This window comes from Solea senegalensis, linkage group LG12 (assembly GCF_019176455.1).
Source record: "Solea senegalensis isolate Sse05_10M linkage group LG12, IFAPA_SoseM_1, whole genome shotgun sequence".
NCBI lineage: Eukaryota > Metazoa > Chordata > Actinopteri > Pleuronectiformes > Soleidae > Solea > Solea senegalensis.
In genome coordinates this window covers 7,102,583-7,123,359 of record NC_058032.1, presented here as the reverse complement: position 1 = coordinate 7,123,359, position 20,777 = coordinate 7,102,583, and the positions used below count along the sequence as shown (strand labels likewise).

The 20,777-nt window shown below is 40.8% G+C and overlaps 1 protein-coding gene across 2 annotated transcripts; it reads left to right on the top strand.

Moving 5' to 3' along the window:
• Positions 1 to 976: 976 nt before the first annotated feature.
• Positions 977 to 14,024, top strand: LOC122777978 (centromere protein I-like). Of its 2 annotated transcripts, none has more exons than XM_044039462.1 (20): positions 977 to 1,236; positions 2,719 to 2,856; positions 3,884 to 4,002; positions 4,197 to 4,304; positions 4,707 to 4,755; positions 5,194 to 5,240; positions 5,436 to 5,525; positions 5,625 to 5,756; positions 6,371 to 6,514; positions 7,525 to 7,645; positions 7,816 to 7,907; positions 7,991 to 8,108; positions 8,758 to 8,822; positions 9,040 to 9,149; positions 9,857 to 9,992; positions 10,436 to 10,560; positions 10,991 to 11,039; positions 11,498 to 11,713; positions 12,086 to 12,127; positions 12,258 to 14,024. In XM_044039462.1, the coding sequence occupies exons 1-20, from the start codon at positions 1,053 to 1,055 to the stop codon at positions 12,339 to 12,341; spliced, it is 2,169 nt and encodes a 722-aa protein (XP_043895397.1). In that variant the 5' UTR covers positions 977 to 1,052; the 3' UTR covers positions 12,342 to 14,024. The 2 variants fall into 2 exon arrangements, with proteins under 2 accessions (XP_043895397.1, XP_043895396.1); XM_044039461.1 differs by having other exon boundaries at positions 11,495 to 11,713.
• The last annotated feature ends 6,753 nt before the right edge of the window (positions 14,025 to 20,777 follow it).

Here is a 20,777-nt window from a genome sequence, read left to right as displayed (position 1 = left end):
TAATTATAAAGTACAGCAATTAAACATAAGTGTAAAAGGGTGGTGGCAGCTGCAATGATATAATCACCTTATGTTCTCCGTAAAGTGAGTTGCTATGGGTGAGTCTACATCTTCATGGACAGAAAAGAAGCAGGCTTTATCACAGAGTTAGTGAAATTTGGGGCTGGCAGCACCTCATGTCTTTGAATTATCCTGAGTGCGGAAGAGTTATTAAATAAGTAAATAAGATATCAAAAGGCTGGATTATACAATTTGCAATGTAGCATTTGAGTGATGTCATTTTATGCACTAAACACTAAACAAGACTATGCCGTTGAATTCAACATATCTATGGCTTCAAAAATTATCGATTGATCGATTACTAAATTAATCAACTATTTTAATCTTTTTTATAATTAAAACAAGCTCTCTCGTTTTTTGGCTTCTTAGATTTGTATATTTTCTGGTTTCTGTGCTCCATATAACAAAGAAATAATTAAAACCGAATAATTTTGGTTTGTGGGCATTTGAGAACATTTTCATTTCCAGATTTGGTAAGAAGTTTTTCAGATTTTCTTACATTTTATGGACCAAACAAGTACTCGATTAAATCAACAGATGATAGAATTATAAAAATAATTGTTAGTTGCAGCCCTAAAAGTATCATATTTTAGAATCTGTCATTTATTTGATAATCAATATAATTAATTAACTATCTGGGTTAAGTGGTAGTGGAGTCACACCTCAGAGAAGTAAAGATACAGAAAAACAATAAACATGCCTTTGTCCTATTAAAAAAAAAAAAAATGTTCTTTTTTGCATATCCCAAACTCAGACAAACATTTAGCCTTGGTGGATTTTGATTAGGTTTGTAGTCTTCCTGGCTTCACGTCATTTGAATCGTTTTGACGGTTGATGACAGATGGACTACATCTCCCGGGAAGCCTTGAAGCGGAAAGACCGTACTGCGCAGGCGCAGAGCAAACGGTCGCGCAGAATTTGAGTTTTGTTTGAATGGCCACGGGCGGAGTGGACAGGGAGTCGCATTGTTTTTAAGTTTTAGCGATGTAGAAATGGCAGCTAACCAAAGCGCGTCGGGGTCGTCGGATTCCGAATCACCGTCCCTGTTCGACTCATCGTCTCAACCAGCGCCCAACAGTCGCAGCTTTAACAGGAGTGTGAGAGTAGCGGAGAAAGAAAGAAGGAAGAACGAGGCGGAGGACCCGTTCGTTCTGGCCCTCAAGTTCTTCTCTGACGGTAGGTGGTGGCCCGACTGGCCCACACAAACACACGGAGCTGCCACAGTAGATGGACGGTTTAAAAAAAACATTCAGGAAGAACCGCACAAATTTTATTTAAGTTTACTTCACTGCGGTACTTAGATTTACTGGTTGTCAACGTTCGCTCACTAATGTTAGCTCTCGGCTTGATGATGTCAGTCCCAAACAGAGCAAGGCTTAAGCTAGTAGCATGATTTTTTAAACTATGCCAAGCCGTTTTTTTTTACTTTTAATGATTTGTAAAACACATTTGATTCTACGTCGTCACAATGCAACTTTTAGATACCACAACTTAATTCCTCCTACGAAAAATGACGTCACTTTCTTCAGTCATGTGTAAAGGGGGGTTGTCATAACAAATAATTCAGAATTGTGGATAGTGTGCAACTAAGATAAACCAAGGCTTAATTCTAGCTCGCGATATCTTCAACCCCGTGGGAATTAAGTTTAAGAATAGTTATAATAGCAATTAATAAGTAAGTAATAGATATTTCAAGCATATTGGAAACATGGATGCTGTCATATTTTAGTTGCAGAAAATTACAACTGAATTAAAGATATCCATGAAGACAAACCCCGTACATATGAATGGATTTTTTTTCAATGTGGAGGAATATTATTGTGAATATCTCAAACGTTCATTTTGACTAGGAATAATTAAGTTATCAATACCTGTAATTCATACCCAGACTAGCTATTACATGTTAAAACAGCTTGTCATAGCAAATGGTGGATTTAAAGAAACATACATCACTATATTGAAAAAGGATTCTTTTCATTTCTAATTTGACATGTAACATACTGATGTTTACAGCTTCTTAAATAGGATGATTTTGTGCTAAAGAATTGCATATCTGTATACAGGACTTTCCTTTCTCAAGTTATAATATGCATTTTCTGACAGTTAAATGACAAATCAATTAATCAAATCAAAATCAAGAATTAGAGTTGCACTAGTGAAAGCGTTCAGAGCACTAACCCCCACAAAGATGCTCAGTTACCACTGTGTCAATACAATCCTGAATCTGTATCCAGATCATCACCAAAACCTAATAAACTGCATCCCCAGTAAACGCAACAGAATCACAGACACATGCAGTCAAAAACATAAGACTCCTTTGTGGAGGTGATAATGTTATATAATTGAAGGAGCAATCGGAAGGCTATGGCATAAACAAGAAGGGGCATGTCCATATCTCCCACTTTTCGTGCTATGTCTGCTGGGATTGGCTCTGGCTCCCCTGTGACCCTCGTGTTGATGATTAATCAGTTGAAAATTGATGAACACCTGTGCTTTTGCTGCTAAAACATGCCAAAATGTGTGGTGTGAAAGTGGTGCTTTTGATCTTGTAGATAACTTATGGTCTAAAAATTTTATTTAGTCTCTTTGTAGTGAAGATGGGAAAGCAGAAAAGTTGTATTTTTTTCTCTGACATGATGCTTTGTCTCCTTCCTATAGTGGAAGCAGGAACTCCAGCTTTTGGGAATGATAACTTGGAGAGGAACCTGGTGCTGGTGGAGAGGGTGGCCTACAGTAAAGGACTTTCCCCAGAAGCCATCTCTGTTATGCTGGAGTTTGCCATGAGCCTCCGTATGGGTAAGATGGTTCCTTCACGGTGGACTTGGTATTAAAGGTCCTGAGTTAACCATTTAGTAGAGCTTGTTGCCAGAAATAGGATACAATATGATACAGTATGTTTGTAAATATAATAATGCTTTAAAATTAAGGGCATTTGTTTTTCGATGCCTAAGAAAAGCCTTTAGTAAGGCTACAGCATGGACAGACTGGTCAGAGCGTGCTTTTCACACTGAATTAAATGGTCTGTATTTATATAGTGCTTTTTTCTCGTCATGGTGACCACACAAAGCTGCTTTACACTACAGTTCTGCCATTCAACCATTCACACCCATTCACTCATACAGCGCATATATGCAGCACATTTTCTATCTTTCATCCTTCATACTCAATCACACCAGCTGCCAGGAGTGTCTTGCCCAAGGACACATCGGCAGATAGAACCCAAGGCGAAAGGGAGGGCAGTGCCAAGGATTTCTCCTCACCCCATTTTCCACAAGATTTCACCAATTCTTATCCACTGGAACCTTAATCAGGGAATTCCCTGCAGAGTGATTGAACTGGTTCAGGGGGCCAAACATCATTGCGCAGTGGTTAACAGCAGACGACCCTGCAGCTGACCTAAAGACACAGAGTGATGTGCGGCAAGCAAGAATGCCAAAGTGGAAAAACAACTCCTCACCTGTGCAATTTTCTAGCCTAACCTCTACATGCCAGTTTATGATGAGGCTACATATGACAACAATTCACATAACCTGCCAGTCTTGTGGGCACCACCGTAACCATAGGAGCCTGCAGACGGGGAAAAAACTGCACCCATATTAACCCCAGAGGCAGAGTTCAGTTTGCAAACCAATACTGTCGTGTATGTGTGTTTTTGTTTGAAAAGAATGCTGAATCCAAACATTGCTTATGTTAGGTGGGTATGATGTTATATCTTATCATGAGCTTGTATGTTCCATGCCATAGTGCCACAACATGAAACATTAAAATTGTCTTGTTAATGTGTGGTAGACTTGATTTTGTTTGTGTGAATTTCTCTGTGTAGGGACTAGTCCATGTGTGCGGGTGCTGAAGTGTCTGGTTCCTGCCTCTGTGGTGCCACAGGAGGCTGTTGTCAGAGCGATGGTTTGGCTGGGTGTCTGCAAAATACCCGCCAGCACTCAAGTATGTGTATATACTAGTACTTTCACTAATGAGTATGGGAACTTGGACCACTTCAAGTTTAACTTCACGTACATCTAATAAAACATTACAATAAGTAGCCTTTTAGATTTTCAGTTGGTTGTTGTTATGCAAAGTTGTTTGTTTAACTAATGTTGTGCCAGTTCATTCATTTTTGTGTTTACTTGCATGTACAGGTTCTTTTTATAAAGTGGGTGTTGACCATATTTGACATGATTGATGCAAAGGACCAGCTGCGGGCCATCTATGGGTTCATCTTCAGCTTTGTCACGGAGGAATATCTGGTACGTCAGCCGATGTTCTTTGTATTGCTGCAACAAGCTGTGTTCTATGTAAATGGTTCACTTAGGTTGTTGTCATATTAATTACATTATCTACATTATATGACAGAGCATGTGCCTTGTACAAAGAGAGTGGTGTGATAAATAAAAGGTAATTTCTTCCTGACTGGAAAACATAAATGAGTTCATGTGATTTATATCTAATGCATATCAGGAGCCATGAGGCTGAGTATCATTTGGTAGTTTTAGGGCTTTAATCATCCAAATATGTATGTCTTTCACTGTCGGTTATAAATGTGTATAATTAGCTCTTTACCCATGTAATGAAAGTGACCCACCCACTGTGAATCAACGTGAGATCCACTGCACTGTTATGAAGTCAGTATATGTTGTGACTTTTTCCAGTGTCCTTTCGTCTGCCACCTGCTGTACCTTTTGACCAGAAAGGAAAGTGGTATGTCAAACACTGTAACACCTGAAGCATGATCCACAACTGTACCATTGTACTTACTTTTTTAAAGTGTGGTCTATTACAGAGCTGCAACTAAGGATTATTTTCATTAATCGATTAATCTGTCGATTATTTTCTCGATTAATCGTTTGGTCCATAAAATATCAAACCCGGGAATGATGATGTTCTCAAATGTCTTGTTTTGTCCACAAACCCAAATCATTGACTTTTTACGATTTCTATGTTATCAAAGAAATTAAGAAAATACTCACATTTAAGAAGCTTATATCGGAAATCTTGTTTTAATCATGAAAAAAGCTTTAAACCAATTAATCGATTGTTGTCGATTAATTTAGTAATTGATTAATTGTTTCAGCTGTACTCTTTTCAATATTCTCCAACCTTCTGTAAATTATTTCTGTATTTATTTTGTCTTTGTAGTACGACACTTCAGAGTACAGAAGCTGCTGGAGCTGCAGTCTAAGCTGGTAACTACTCCATTGATTTGATATCCTCTAGTGTTATGTGTTTAATCATATTTCATCATAAACATTGTTTATGTGGACAGCCGCCATTTTCTGTTTTTCTTTGTTATTGTATTTATTGAAGGGATCACCATTTGAAGTTTAAATGTTCAATATAAGTTGCACTGAGTGTGTCGTCGTTTGCTCTCGTTTCCTCAGGGAAGGCAGCCGTTCCTCTTGCACCTTCTGTCACTTTACAAAGTGTTTTGTCCTGAATATGTGACTCTCTCCATTCCATCACGAATGAAGGTTAGTCCATGAACTCTGCTGTTTACTGCTCATCTTGCTGTTGTAATAGAATCATCACTACAGCTTTCGTTAAATTACATATTTTTTTGTTTCATGCAGAGTGGATTTAGGAACCACAATTCTCCCTGGAAGTCGGCGTTGATTGCTGTCCAGAGGAGGAATGGCTCCCAGATTGCCTCCAGCGCCAGTCTGCCTTCCACAATTAAAGATAAGACCAGCTCGCGGAAAAGGGTATGGGCATCTATTTAAGCTGTCAGATGCACTGGTTATAGTGTATGCAATCACTCCTGCTACACAACAGTTACTGCTGCGGCTCGCTAATGTCTGTTCTGAGATTCATTCCGTCCACCATTACCACACCGTACACCCACACGTAGAGGCTCAATATTTTTGTCGCGCCACTTTGCTTATTCATCGTGTGTATTAATGTGTGGTTGTATGGATTGCCTGCAGATAATGGCAATCATTACAGGGCTACAACTAGTTTTCCAGGATCAATATTCAGTTCATAATCAGTTTTGAAACTGAGAATTTGGTATTTGTTATTGGGAGATTACTGAAACTATTCACTTTTAATGAATAAATTAGATAATTAGTTGTTAGAGCAGTCACTCAATCAGTCAGCCAGCATCTCAGGCCAAGTACCGGTTTAAACATTTGAGCTAAAACAAGTGGTGTTTGCATTTCTCTGTTAAACAGAAAAAGTGAATAATCATTTGGCTTATGAATGAATTTAAACTGAAATGACAATTATGTTTTCAGCGCTTCTTCTATTTCCCATGCTTTCATTTGTTTCTCTTGTGAGTGTTAATAATCTAACATCATTCAACTGTCTTATTTTTCAGAAACACTATCACCTGGAGTTGCCAGTTTTGTGCTCGCAAGTGAATAAACAGGCTCAGACGGAGCCGTCGTTAGGCAGAAAGTTGGTCCCTCTGGTGCAGCTCAGCTCCTTTACACAACTCCTTGACCACATGCACCGTATAGAGGTAACACCGCCCAGGAAAAACCTCTGTGTCTTCTGTTGCATTTACTCTATTTCATCATCAGCTTCCACAGTTTAAGTATCATTTATGAATTAAAATGAAATCGGATTCCTCCCTGTCATTTTAGAATGTTTTACCACAGTCTGCGATTTATCCGCTCATCCACTGGGTGGTGCTGTGTAGCTATTATAATTTTAAAACATTGTCCTTGGGTAAATTCAGCAAAGGCTGTGATTCCATTTCTAAAAATTAGATTTGAGTTTAATGAGCATCATCCATGTCATTTGTTTTCATAAAAAGACTCTCTTATACAGATACCAGTCATTTATCTATCCTGTATGAATAATGGAACTGGAGATGGAGCTAAATAATGCATTGATCAAAGTTACAAAGCAAATGGTCATTTAAAGAGCGCTCTATATAAATGTCTATTTGCCCTCTAGATTCAGTGACCCGTGAAACTAATATAAGTCATTTTAAATTACGTTCAGACTGTTATGCGTCATGCTATATAAATTCGCCTCTTTCACTGCTCTCAAAAACCAGCATAGGCTGTGAGGTTTTTGAACAACGTCGTCTGGTTTTTTCTGTGTGAATAAAGACAGCTGAGGACAGTCAATCACTATTCAACAGAGGCATTGACAGAGTGTGATGACTTCCCTCGTCTCCTGTTGTCAAAAGGAAAAAGATGCTTGCTCAGTTTAATGATACCGTCGCTCTATAATTATTGATTAACTCAGCTGTGTCCACTCACCGTGCCTGTCCTCTCAGTTTATTTATCATGCAGTCCTAATCTCCATATGTGCGGCCGGCTGGTTACACATTAGGGGACAGCATAAAATACAACCTGCGATGAAGGAGTTGTCCCAGTCTTTGAATTATGGGGGTTATTTGCATGACTGAAGAATTAGCTCTGTATAACTTCTTTCGGTTTATGGATATTCAACCATTTCAAACTCTCAATTAAACTTTTCTTGCATCTGTTCCCTGTTTCTTCATTTTGCCTCCACCAGCTGCCTGCTCAGATGGGCTCACTGCTGGGTTCCAGTCTGGCACTACAGTACCTGGACTGCGTACAGGATGAGTTTGCTCTCCTACGCCTTAACTTCTGGCTAGGCTACGCCCTCCACGAAGGTAAGTGTGTGTTGCCTGCTTGGCATATCAAAGAGCTTCTTTCAGAGAAGGGTTTAAAAGGAACTTGTGTGTGTGGAGATGCAGCACGTGTGAATCCCTCTGCTTCATTCTTTTTTATTCCCTTGCCCTTTTACACTCACAAAATTATCCTTTTTGCTATTCCTGCAAAGAATTCCTGTTCTGTGGCGATGGAAGAGCTTCGAATTCCGAAGAAGCGCTCCAGTTTTTGGACAAGTTGCTGTCCACACAGCACTTTCTCCAGGTGAGCCTCACCTCTGATTACTATTACTCATGATCTCGGATTTTACACCTTTTTTTTTTTAATTCATCACGTTTCCACACTAGGAATCATTTTCCAGCACAGAAGTGTTCCTGTACAAGTTCCTCAGCGTTTGGGATGGCTCCCTCCTCCGCCCACAGATCCTCAGCCTGCTGAGCAACATTCCTGTTGTCCCCAGCTCCCGTAAGTTGTCACCATCACTGACCAAGTATCCCTTTTCATTTCTAACCCTAACCCCTTTAATTGCTTCAAAATAAATGAATCGACTGTAAAAAAAAACAAAACAAAACCCCGGCACTGCTGTGGCTGTCTGCCTCACAGGATCTTGTGTGGGCCTGTGAGTGCACTACATAACAACCAGGGGTCTCACCGTGTTACTTTCACTGATTGAAAATGAAATGTAAGCTGTCAAGCTGAACGAGTGAATAATTCATCAACAACCGTGTGGTTGTGGTGGCAGAGAATTTACAGCACAACTTGTCTGCAGATGGAGCGATTTGCACGGTCAGCAATTTAGAATCCCCACCTTTGGAAGTACCCCAGTTTTTGGTGGATGTTTTGTAAGTTTGTAGAAGAGAAAATGTTGTGTGCATCGTCTGATCTAGAAACAGCCACATCAACGCCATATGGAAGACATGTTTGTGTTGAACTCATGCCCTCTTATCGCTGTGCTCACAATGGCTTTCCTCCCCGTCTTCAATTAGAATTGCTTGCTCATGTTCCACAATAACAAAAGCCCGTGTCCTACACTGAGAATTGTGATTGTGATGCAGTTTTATACACCCTGCAGCATGAACCGCATTTTTTTAACTGTCTTCTTTCTGTTCTTTAGAAATCGGGCGGCTCCTGTTTGAGCCCCTCATGCAGCTCTTCTTCACATCCTCGCTGTTTTTCAAGGTAGGCTTAGCTCCCCGAGGCACTGGTAGAATGAGAACTCTACTGTGCTCGCATAACAAAACCTTCTCTTAGTGGTATTTATAAAGAGCCGAAGTCGAGTCCCTTGTTTAGTCCGGAGCTTTAACTATTCTCCAAACTAACTTCTCTGTGCTTCTCCTCTATGTCGCGTGTGTGTGTGTGTGTGTGTGTGTGTGTGTGTGTGTGTGTGTTCCTGCAGTGTGGACTGATCGAGTGCCTCAACAGTATGCTCCTGAAGTGGCTGGTCTGGCATTCAGTGTACGCTCTGGAGGATGACCTCGACATCAGCCTCAACAGCCACACCTCTGTGTGAGTTTATGCCTTGAGCGTAAACAAATGGCTGACCTTAAACACATGTGAATTTAATCGAGACAGGGGTTGCAGTTTTAGAAGGATTGATAAGTGCCCTTTAATCTTCAGTCTCAGTGCAAAATGTCTTCACACATAAAAGTCCTAAGGTTGTTACCTCAGTTTTACTCACTGTGACTTGGTGTAATTACAGATTGCTCCATTATAGAAGTCCCAGTGTACAGAATATAAATTATTATGTTGTTTTTTTTATTTAGCCAGCTATTATGCATTGATAATCAATGCAGTGAAGGCAACTTAAGGGTGTATTGGCCCCCCCTTTACTTAGATCTTTATTAATTGAATTTTGAGACAAAGTAGACTCAAAAACTAGCTTCCGTTTATTGTGGAATTTATCGACAGTTATGTTTTAATACCCGGCCATAATCAGTATTAAGTTCTCACCTGGGTAAACCCATGATAAATAATCCAATAAATGGAGAGATCCATTTTATTCACTGCCCTTCCGAAACTCGCCTGATGTAGAAATAATTGATTGCGTGTCTGTGCACATTCTCACATCAGTGGTGATTCAGTGTTTGTCCTTCTGTAATGTAGTAAGCTGTCAATTTGACTGATTTCACTGTGCTACCACATGGTTTAGTGTCTAAGTGCCCGAGTTCTCCGGTCGGAGCATGTTTCTAACTCTGCTCTGCCCTCTGTCCCAGAAACATGACCCTGTCTGGGTTCAAGGATTCGGTGATGGAGCTGGTTCACTTCGTGGGTCGCCTCGCCTCTGTGGGCCTTCAGCTGGAAGGCGGCCACTCCCTTCTCCTCAGCTTCATCCTGGACTTCTATGAGACGGTAAATCAGCCAATTCCCTTCACCTTTGCTTTATATTTCTTTTTGACTGTTATTCTTCAACTGATGCTGGAATTTTGACCTCCTCTCAGCTGTGTCTTTGCTAGGACAAATAACTTCTCTCGCCTTTTCTTCTGGTTGCTTGGCAACTTCTCATAAAGATTTACGTCAGACTGTCACATTTTACAATCAAATGGAGCGGTTTATATAGTGTTTTTTTTCTTTTCTTTATTGCTACACACACCTAAAAAACATTTACTGCACAGCATGAACAGTAGTTCCTGGTTTTATTTGGCACAAAAAGATGAGAAAGAAGATGGCATCTCAAGATTAGTTACACAGTTCAGTGTGTTCAATGTTTTAACTGAGCCACAATTACAGCTAGACAGAAGTGAGATTTACATTTCAGTCTGTGGTTCTTAGTGTACATTTCTCTGCTCCCCCAGGTGTGTGATACATTTTTGAAGTACGGGCTCCCCCTCATCGTGATGTTCCCACCTGGCGTTTTTTTCCCAGCCCTGCTCTCCCCTGACCCTGTTAGCGTGGATCGACTGGCCTACATCATGTACAGGTGCGGCCCCCACAAGCTTTTCTAGATGCACGATGTTGGCTTCAACCGTAACGCAGTATGGCACGCGCTTATGCATATTTGACGCTGGAACAGAACTGAAATCAAATGGCTGCGTTGCACTCATGTACATGTTAATGTATGATTTATGATAATGAGAGCTAAGAGGCAATACACTTACAACCTCTTCTCCTTGTTATGTCGAACCCAAGCGTCGTTTATAACTCCAGGCCTTAATAAGACAAATCCTTACAGAGCTGGTTCATTTGACTACACCCCAGGGTTACGAAATTTTACCAACACATAAAAAGCCGTGGCAAAAGAAAAGTGGAGCATGGTAGCATGTATTTCTTTTGACACCATAGAGAACAGACACTTTTGTGTAAAGTCACTGGTCTTTTATTGTCCTTTTTTTTTTTTATTATTTGTGCAGGTACAAAGTGAACTTGACGTCAGCTAAGAATCAAGAAAAAGGCACAGAGGTAAAAACAAACTTCTGTGATTTCACAGCCACTGACTTGAAAAGAAGCTGCCACACAGATACAAACAACATTTGTTGGTATTTGTGCACCTTTTGCTGAACTATAGAAGTTTTCATGCATTTTACATTTCTCAGTCGTGCTCTACAGGAATCCACAGGCATCAAACCATTTCCAATTCTGTCTCAGACGAGGACCTAAAAAGTTGTTGATTTGTAATATAGCTGCCGCTGTGAGTTATGAATTGTCTGTCAGGCAGCTAGTGCGCTCTCCTGAAAATGTCAGAGGCACGTTTTATTAAGAAAAATTGACTCGGTAAATGGCATGCAAATGAATCTGTTCTGCAGATGTCAGATGTGAAACTCTGAAGATGTGGAGGGATTCAGTCGGCCTCTGTATGCATTTCCACCCCTTTCTTCCCTCTCATTCTGTCACTCACTTTGAAATCCGTCTCTCAGCAGGCCTTTCACATCAACCGGCAGACGTTTCGCGAGTTCAACCACTACCTGGTCGTCATGGTCAGCTGCCTGTGGAACTCCAGAATGTTTCATTCGGGCATGGGGGTAGAACTGGGAGAGGAGCTGCTCCTCAAGAGCAACGTGCCACAATACTCAAAGAGTTTTGACCTGGTCCACCACCCTGCTTTCCTGAGCTATGCCGTCGACTTTCACCACAAGGTGAGCGTGTCCTTCAGTATGTCTCGTGGAGATATGTGGGATGGAAATGCTTTCGCTGTGTACCTTTTTAAACACTACCTACTGCAAAGCCTGTGCTTATTTTTAAACTGCAGCCAATCTGCGCAGTTTGGTTAATAGACTTACAGGCAAGCTGAGCAGACAAATGTGTTATTAATGCATCCTCACAGAAGATGCATTAATACAGAAAGACATTTTATTATTAATGGTGCGCTGCATGAGACATGGTTTTCATCATGTTTAATAATACAGGCACCCTTTTTTTGGTATGGTCGAACTGCAGCATTCAGCAGTGATCTTGTGGGATTTAACGGGGTTGGCTGACAATGAATATTAATGTTCTCTCTTTATCAGTGTTGGCCTGAGAGAAAGGACTTGGACCTCGATTCCATAAAGGTATGAAGGCTTTCCTTTTCATTTCTGCAATTATAATAGTCTTCAGACTATGTAGTTTGATGTACACCGTGTCACATCTCAAAGATTAAGAGGCATTGCTTTGATCAGATGTCATCTGTGTCTGATTTAGCAATCCAAGCCATGGAGCTGGTACCTGGAGTACCTGCACAACCAAGGATATGACGGCCTTAAACAGATTGTTCCGGCCCCGTAGCCCCGAGGAGACGACGTGGACGACATCCAACTTCTCCAAGGAACCAAACAGGCTTTTTTCTTTTTTAGCCTTCATTGCTCATTAAAACCTACATGAATTAACTTATTTTTAATAGTTCTATTTCAACAACACTGTTGAATGGAATTTTGGGATATCGATATTTTGAGAGGCTGCTTTGTATAAAGCCTGATTTTTTTTTTTTTTTTTGCTTGCTGAACCGGTTCCATCATCCCGTGCACTTGGCTAAAACTACAGCCAACACTGTTGATGCCATTTGCAAGTTAGTAAATCAAAGCTGGGCAGCAGCACATGACGTTATATTGCTGAAAGGACTTCACAGTATAGTAGTAGTGTCTTCAGTCATGCCACACTTTAAGATCCAGTGTGTAACATTTAGTGGGGGTGAATGTAGTATCATAAGTTTCTAATCGTATTTGTAGCCTGAATAAATTCTCCTAACTTTTTGCTATTTCTCTGTTCTATTGGCCTGAATGGTCAAACCATTCTTTTTAAAAAGCTTTACTTATCAAACCAAGTAGAACGCCATCATTTGTGATATGCGAAGGTCACCGTCGTTTCCCCATGACACCCATGGGAGAGGGCTAGGTTAGTGGAAGAGTCCTGCAGTCTGCAGTCTCACCATTAGATGTCACTAATTCTTACACACTGGATCTATTTAAAGTGCTGCCAAGTGCCACAACAGCTCATCATAATATCCTAAAAATCACACATAGGACACACAAGAAAGTCATATTTACACTTACACTGCTAAATTCATTTATTTATTATTTTTGTGGATGAGGGCTGTAATTTGACTGGCATGTTTTTGCAGCAAACCCCCCCCCCCCACTCTGGTTCTCTCAGCTGTGAATGAGTGCTGTGTCTCTATGTGGAAACTGCCGCTCCGCCTCTGGTGCAGCCACATCGATCAACGGTAGACGCTGAAAACTTTCCCCATTACTCAACGAAGACTTCACACGCGGGCGGCCGACGCACTAATTGTTCATCAGTCTGATTATTTTTCTCTTTTTTTAAAAATTGCAAATTAATTCACGGAGGTGGAGGTTGATGTCAGAGGACAGACATTGCACTCTATTACTGCATCGCCTTGGCAGCGGGCCCAGTTTGTTCAGAGGAAACGGAGGACAGGCGATGGGCAGGATGACAGTCTGTACACACAGCAGAGCTAAACGCTCGTCTCGGTGGAGAGGGGGAAAAAAACAACAACCACTTGCATCTTCCGCATTTTTTAAAAGACTTGTACATATTTTATCTCGCCCCTCTCTTCCATGGGAGCTACTGCAAGTGATCTTAGTGTGTTTTTATGTACATAGTTTTATCTGTTTTGTACATTTATAATGCTTTCTTATATGTATTCTGTTTAATTCAGCAGTACTGCCCTAGTCAGTGGTCGGTTCAAAACAGTACGTTTTACAGAGAACATGTGTCTAATGCAAAAAAAAAATATTTTTTTGCAATAGATTCATGTTTTTTTGTTAAATATGAACACACTGACCATGAACCTGTTACTCTCCTCGTAATTTTTTTTTTTTTTTAGCTTACAGTTTGTTTTGTTAGATTCTTGCCATCTGCAAAACCTCACCCGCGCTCATCGCTGAAAATAAACCAGTGTAAGGCTTTTACTGTAGGAGCAATTAAACTCAATCTGTTGTCTCTTATTGATTGCGCTGCAGTATGTCGCCGTTTATTGTGTATCATGTATCCTAATGCCTACCTGAATATTTTGTATAATTTGCTGGAGGATTATTTGGATAGGTGATGAGCATTTGGTTTTAATGGAGGGAACCATCTGGATGAGTGATAGGCCTCTGGCTTCTCATGCTGAGTGAAATCGCGGCGCACCAGTTCATTCAGTCGTCTGTTTTCTCCATGACGTGCTATCATGAACAGAACTTCTCTTGTGCATTTGCTAGATTTCCAGGTTGATTGTTAGCCTCTTAAATACAAATATACTCTGGTTTCTTTGCTCCTGTGCAACAGTAAACTGAAAATATTGTTCTTTTTTAAGGTTTGGGAAACAGGTCAACATTTTCTGACATTTTGTAGACTACAAAACTGATCAGTTGCAAAAAAATAATCTGCAGGTTAATCAATAGCTGTATTTGAGTGATTCCCACATGCTCACAGAACCAACACTACGCGATCCTATAGATTTGCAAATGGTCATTGTTTCAAGTGAATCGATTAAGTTTGAAGTTTTGAAATGTCAAAAATTGCGGAAATGGCTCCCACACTTTCTGTTGCTGGGGGGGAGAAATCTGGCTTTAAAGAGAAAAAAGGAGTTTTAAAGCTGATGTTTAAAAAAATAAGGGGAACTAAACTATAAATGCTGAGCAGTGAGTGCTCACAGTGCTGGTGCTGAAAATGTCAAGACTTTCCAAAAATACAATCCGTCCATCTGAAAACATTTTTTAAAGAGGTGGTCTACAAATCTGAAAATGGAAGTCAATATATAATCATTTTCCGCAGTTCAACATGCTCTCTTCTTTTTTCTCTTCAGTCACAAATGGATGAACGCTGTGGTTCTCAAGCTTGTTATACCAAGAACCACCTGAGATAAAAAATTGAGCTCTCAAAGTAACGCCATTATCGCCAGCGTTAAAATACAGTGGTGTAAATAAATGGGCGAGCAAAGTCAGCTACAGACTATTCACAGGAGGAAGATGTATTTGCTCTCTCATCTTCCTCCTCTTCCTCACATATACTTCACACACTGGTATAGTGACATTAGATGAAGATGGAGCGAGAGATACTGTGACTCTAATTGTGATTTAATGTATTGTTATGTTTTTTGTTACTTGTTTCATTCACACTCAAAATTCCCTCAGCTCCACTCTGATCACTTTGACACATACCCTGCTTTATGCAGTATTTCCATTTTTCCTCCCGAGTACCACTGGCGGTACACGCACCACAGTTTGAGAACCATGTGCATTGATGGATTCAACTGTAGACTGAATGTGTCAATGAGGATGAGTTAAGAGCAATAACTGAATCACACGTGACCCTCATGTTAAACTGTTGTTGTTATTATTCTTGTGGGATGTCTGTTGTGGACAGACGCTGTAAGTTCACTCTGTCACATGTGATGAAGAGTTGCAGAGAATGTGTGCTCTCTGTCTCTCTCTCTCCCTCTCTCTCCGTCTCTCTCTCTCAGGCTTGAGCCAGATTCCATCCTCAGCTTCTCGGGCTCCTCTCTCTCTCTGTGAGCTGCCGCCTCCTCCTCCACCTCCTCCTCCTCCTGCAGCTCCTCTGAGCCGCGGAAGTTTCCGTGTACTGTGTGATTTGATCGTGTCCCAACTCTTGCCGAAGAGGATGATGTCCACGTTTGAAACGGTTGAATCCAGCAGATGATTCGTGAGAATGAGCGCATCCTCTGATCTCAGAGACACAGACGCCGCCGCCGCTGTCGATCCCCCGTTTCAAATCTCCTCCTCTCCCTCTCCTCCTCACTTTCTCCAGCTCGTGTGTCGTCTGCATTCACGGGAGTAGCTCATTCCTGCCTCTTCGCCAACACTGTCAGCTGTTCCACTTCCACACCTGAATCAAATCCTCTTCTTGGGAAAGAGATAAAGAAAGGTAAGAAGACTAAATGCTGCTCCTCTGTGTCTCTTTGGGTTTTTTTTGTGTGGTAAAAGCCGGAGCAAACAGTGTGTGTGTGTGTGAGGATGTGAGGTGGGTTTGTGTGCGTGTTGATGCTCAGAGCTGGTGCAGTTAGGAGACGGACTGTGCGTCGTCCTGATCACACTTTTTTACAGCTTCTCAAAACACGCGACATCCGTGTGATTCGTGTGTTCGCCTGATTGCGCTTTCGGGGTAACTTGCGTGAGCGCAGCCGGTGGAGACGTGGTGCGCAACTGGACGTTTTGGGTAGAAACCGCGAACAGCGTCTCCTCGTGTTTATCGTCCACTCCTCTCGCCGTTCCTCGGTGCGCACAGCTCACACTGTGAATGAAGCACGGACCGCACTTTATCCATTCATCCATTTCACAATCAGAGGAATTCACCCTCACTGCTGAAGTGTGCGCTCCACTGTGCGCTTGTTTTCTCTTTGGCGCTATGTTTCTCTGCGAGTTTCCGCGCAAGTAAAGGCGAAATTGTACATTTGAGAAGGTTTTTGTTTTCTTACTCCCTCATAAGTTTGCGTGTTTTGGGGACTGTCGCGTGATGACGCACAGCCGGGTCTGGAGCCGTTACAGGCTGTGCGTCTCTGGGCCGTGAGGATGCAGCACAGCGGGATAATCCAGGGGAATATTGGGAGGTTGAAGTAATCCTGTCTGCAGCTCTGGGTGTATCCTCCAAATGTTAACAAAAACAGCAGGCTATAGGCTAGACAACCGGATTCTACAATTGCTGGATTAGAAAGAGGTCCATGGACTATGTCAGATTACAAAATGACATCCTATGACCCTAACCCTCATTTTTTGAAATCATTTATGCTAACTGGTTCACATGCTCGTCCAGGGCAGTGTTTAGATTTGCCATTGCTTTAATGAGTGTCTATAATTTTAATTTGTAAACTGTATTATTTTTATTCTGGGTGTGGTTTTCAGATTATAGCCCCTATAAGATTCTACCACACCTTCAGTTTTCTTTTCTTGTTTTTATGTGTGAAATAAATATGATTACAAAAGGAGTTCTAATCATTACCTGTAGTGCCATTTAAAGCTTATTTTGAACTTTCTGTTATTCTCAAATCCTAACGGCTAAACCTAAATAAAGAAATCTGACTGATAAGACACTACATTAAACCAATTTTACAATCCTTTTTACGACAATCAATTTTAAAACTAGTAAAACACACAGTAATAAAAGTAAATTAGCACAAAAGTAGCTACATGTTCAGCATTTTTGGTAGTGGCAATAAAACAAATGCGTACAAGGTTTTTCTTTCTGTTTTATTGCTGTGGCTGATCGGCTGATTTTGATAAATGCACCTGGAAACGTTTCACAGAAGCCAGTTTGACAACTGCTTGACCACAATATAGAAGATCAGAGTCAAAACCTCAGATAACAAAAGTTTTATTTTCACTAGGAAAACATTTGTTGCAAATGTTTCATCACTCATACTTTTTTTCCTTTCAGCATAAACAAATAATCTTGATATCACAAAGCGATTTGTGTAATAAAAGCTCACGTAGACGTATCAGTTCGACATAGTTGTATATTTGAAAATGTTGTCGTGTCCAAAAGTTGACAAGATATTTATGTTTCTAAGAAATAAGCAATACTTGGAGATATCAGCTGGATAATATCGTCCAAAGTACTCTCCTTCCTCCTTTCGTCTTCTTTTTTGCAGCTTTCTTTTTATTTTTCATGATCAATAAAGCATAGTAAGTGGCCATGTTTATGGCTCAGTCCAGGATTAAAACCAAAGGTCTACGTCAGACTTAAATGGTTTATTTTAAACCTTTATTTTTTTCTCAAAACAGGAAAAGGTGAATAGTGTTTTTCTCACAGGGGGCATAAAGTAACGTCCTGTTCCACAGAAATTCGTCGTCTTTTTATCACCTCTCTGACCTTTCCAGCTTTGTCAGCCTGTGTTCATCTGCAATAGCTAGGAGTCATTTTCATGGACGATAATCTTCCTGTACATACACTGTCCTTGGAGCCTGAAAGCTGAATGAAAGCGCGTCTTCAGGCAGTCCACTTAAACGTGATGATGGAATTAAATGTCTTTTTGGATCTTGGGGACTGCATGACGCAAAACATCTGGAAACATGAAAACAAATCAGACGAGCAATTTGCGGCATGTGGTTAATAATGAATCAAGCGCAGCCCGGTGAACGTGATTGCATATTCTATTGCTCCTTGTAAGCGGATTTGTCATGTGACCGGCCCTCTTTAGGGCACCGTGATTGTGAGAGACGTTAAAAGGATTATGAGGACATTCTTTTGTCTCCATGTCTCCGTCCATGTGCGTCCTGGACATGTTTTATGTTATGCATTTTCAACGGTGGTTTTGAGAGAAAAAGCTACTGTAGCATCATCATCATCATCACCATTTGAATGTCTCTTATCTTGGTTTAACGTCGTCAGTGTGCCTGCACAGGAAGAGACACAAGAAACAAGCCGAACAATTCCGAACTGTAGATCAGTTAAAAAGACTTAACAATCCTAAAAATGTGGGTTAATCTCCAACGATTACCAGGGAAATGTCTAAAATCTCAATATTTAACAGAGGAGTCTGTATTTAGCGACAGCACTGCTGATTTTCGTCCAGTGACAGTGTCAGACGGAGTCTGTGCTCCGGTCAGGCAGGAAATACTGAACAAATAGTTTTAATTAACTGATTCTAATGTTTTACTCTCGTTTGTGTCGCGTGTAACAAAGTCACGGCAGTTTCGTGCAGTGATGACTCCGCCCCCGTTGAGTAGTATTTTTTGTAGTGGAAAACCAACCTAAACCGTGCCGTGTCGTGGCGAGACACTCAGTGGTCTGTAGACTAATATCGGTATCGGTAGATACTCGATTTTGAGATATCGGTATCAAACCTCTGAAGCTATCCACCACTAAATCTGTACACTGACTTATTATTTTAGCCTGTGTCGCGTCCATTCAAGGGTCAACTGAAGCTGTTATGTCACTGTCATAAAGACACAGCAGTAGCATTAGGACCCAGGTATTTGTCCTGATTTAGATTTAGTGTTGTGTCATGAACAACATCCAGTGAACACATCTCTCTGCAGTGTTATGGTTATGGAATAACGAATAAGGAACAATGTGTGTCTTTCAAATATGGAACAAATGAGCGGTATTGTCTAATAGGAGCCTGATTGTAGGTTAAGTCTGTGAAATCATGAATCTCAACGCTTCCAAGTGGAAGTTTAAGTTCTTATGGGTGTATCAGGACCTGGTTGGCACTTGGCCATAATCAGACGTTGTCCTAATCGTTGTCTTTAAGCACATTTTGGGCGGTAAGGTTAATCCTAAATAGACCGCTCTTCAGGCTGGGAGCTTTTGTCATTCATGGCAAGTTTGCCTCTTCCTCTGAATGCTCCGCATGTATTTTGGGATTGCATTATTAATGCTGTAACGGTGGTGGTGTTAAAGAGTTCCTTGGTCATATCCCCTCCTTTTTAAAATCCAGGAGAGTGATTTTAAAATGTCATATTCTGTTAAATTCTGCCCAAGGTCTTGAGTCGTGTAGCTGAGCGTTAAGAATTAGCAGCCTGCGAGTGACATAACATATTCTAACTGACAAGATTGTTCTATTATTTACCGTGAAAAGGTGAATGCAGGTCAGACGCTGTGATTTCAACTAAGCACTGTTTCTGTGACTTTCGTCTTTCTTTTAGATAATAGCACGGATGACATGAGTCATGACCTCAGTGAGACCTGAGTCATAAAAGTGTTCCTGTGATTTAATCACAGTTGACCCCATCTTTGACCTTATTGATCCTTGCCTGTTTTTTTTTTTTTCTGCACTTACTGATATTGCAAAAACTCAACAGAGCTCATCGTCTTTTTCTATATAACGATGATAATTTGTTTGTTTGGTTTTTTAAGACGTTTGTCCGCAGTGCCATTTTTCATTACATCATTTTAATTTGCTGTAATGTACTAAGTTTCTAGAGGAGGCTTCACACAGCCGGCATAGCTGGAGATATCAAGACCAATTTTCCTCACTTTATAAGAAACCATTTGTTGTTGTTCACTCACATACACACACACAGAATAACAAACATCTTCCACTAAACTATAAGAAGCCCAGGATTTGGATCCTGTGAAGCATTAATTAAGTTTGTTTTTAAGTTTTAGTGCCGTGTCATTTAATCTCATTTTACTTTGATGTTTTAATTTGAAGCTTTACGTGCAGAGAGTAGTCAAGCTACTCTGCACCTGACAACATAGCATTTTCATCCGAGCTGGTGTCACTTGCAGTCGGCTGAGACTAGTTGGTATGGCGAGCAACTAAACGAGATGAAAGTAAAGTGTAAACATTGTGTCGCGTCCTGGTTATGGATGTTATTTGGGCTACAGCCAGCCTATTTAAACGGCGGCCCGTGGGCCACACGCGGCCCATAGCCTAATTCGTCGTGGCCCGGCCTGTGGTTCCATCAGAAACACTGAGAAAAAACTAGAGCAAGACTTTTCACTGTCCCTCAGAGATTCCTACATACATTCCTACAGTAGTCTGACAGGTTTGATAGTTTTCTGTTTCCCAGTGTTTGTATTCTGTTCAAGCAACTTTGAGATGGTTGTGGATCATATATGACATAATGTTTACCGTTTATTCCGAAGAGAATCAAGTGCTAATGTTGTGCACCTTTTTGATTTCATGCACTTTGCGTTTGTTTCACATCACACATTGTTGAATTTGGTCCTGTTATGGGCTTTAGTTATTTTAAAGTATTCATGTTCTGATGTTACCGCTTCTCTCACCCGGCCCTTTCTGTGATGAGCTTGCATGTT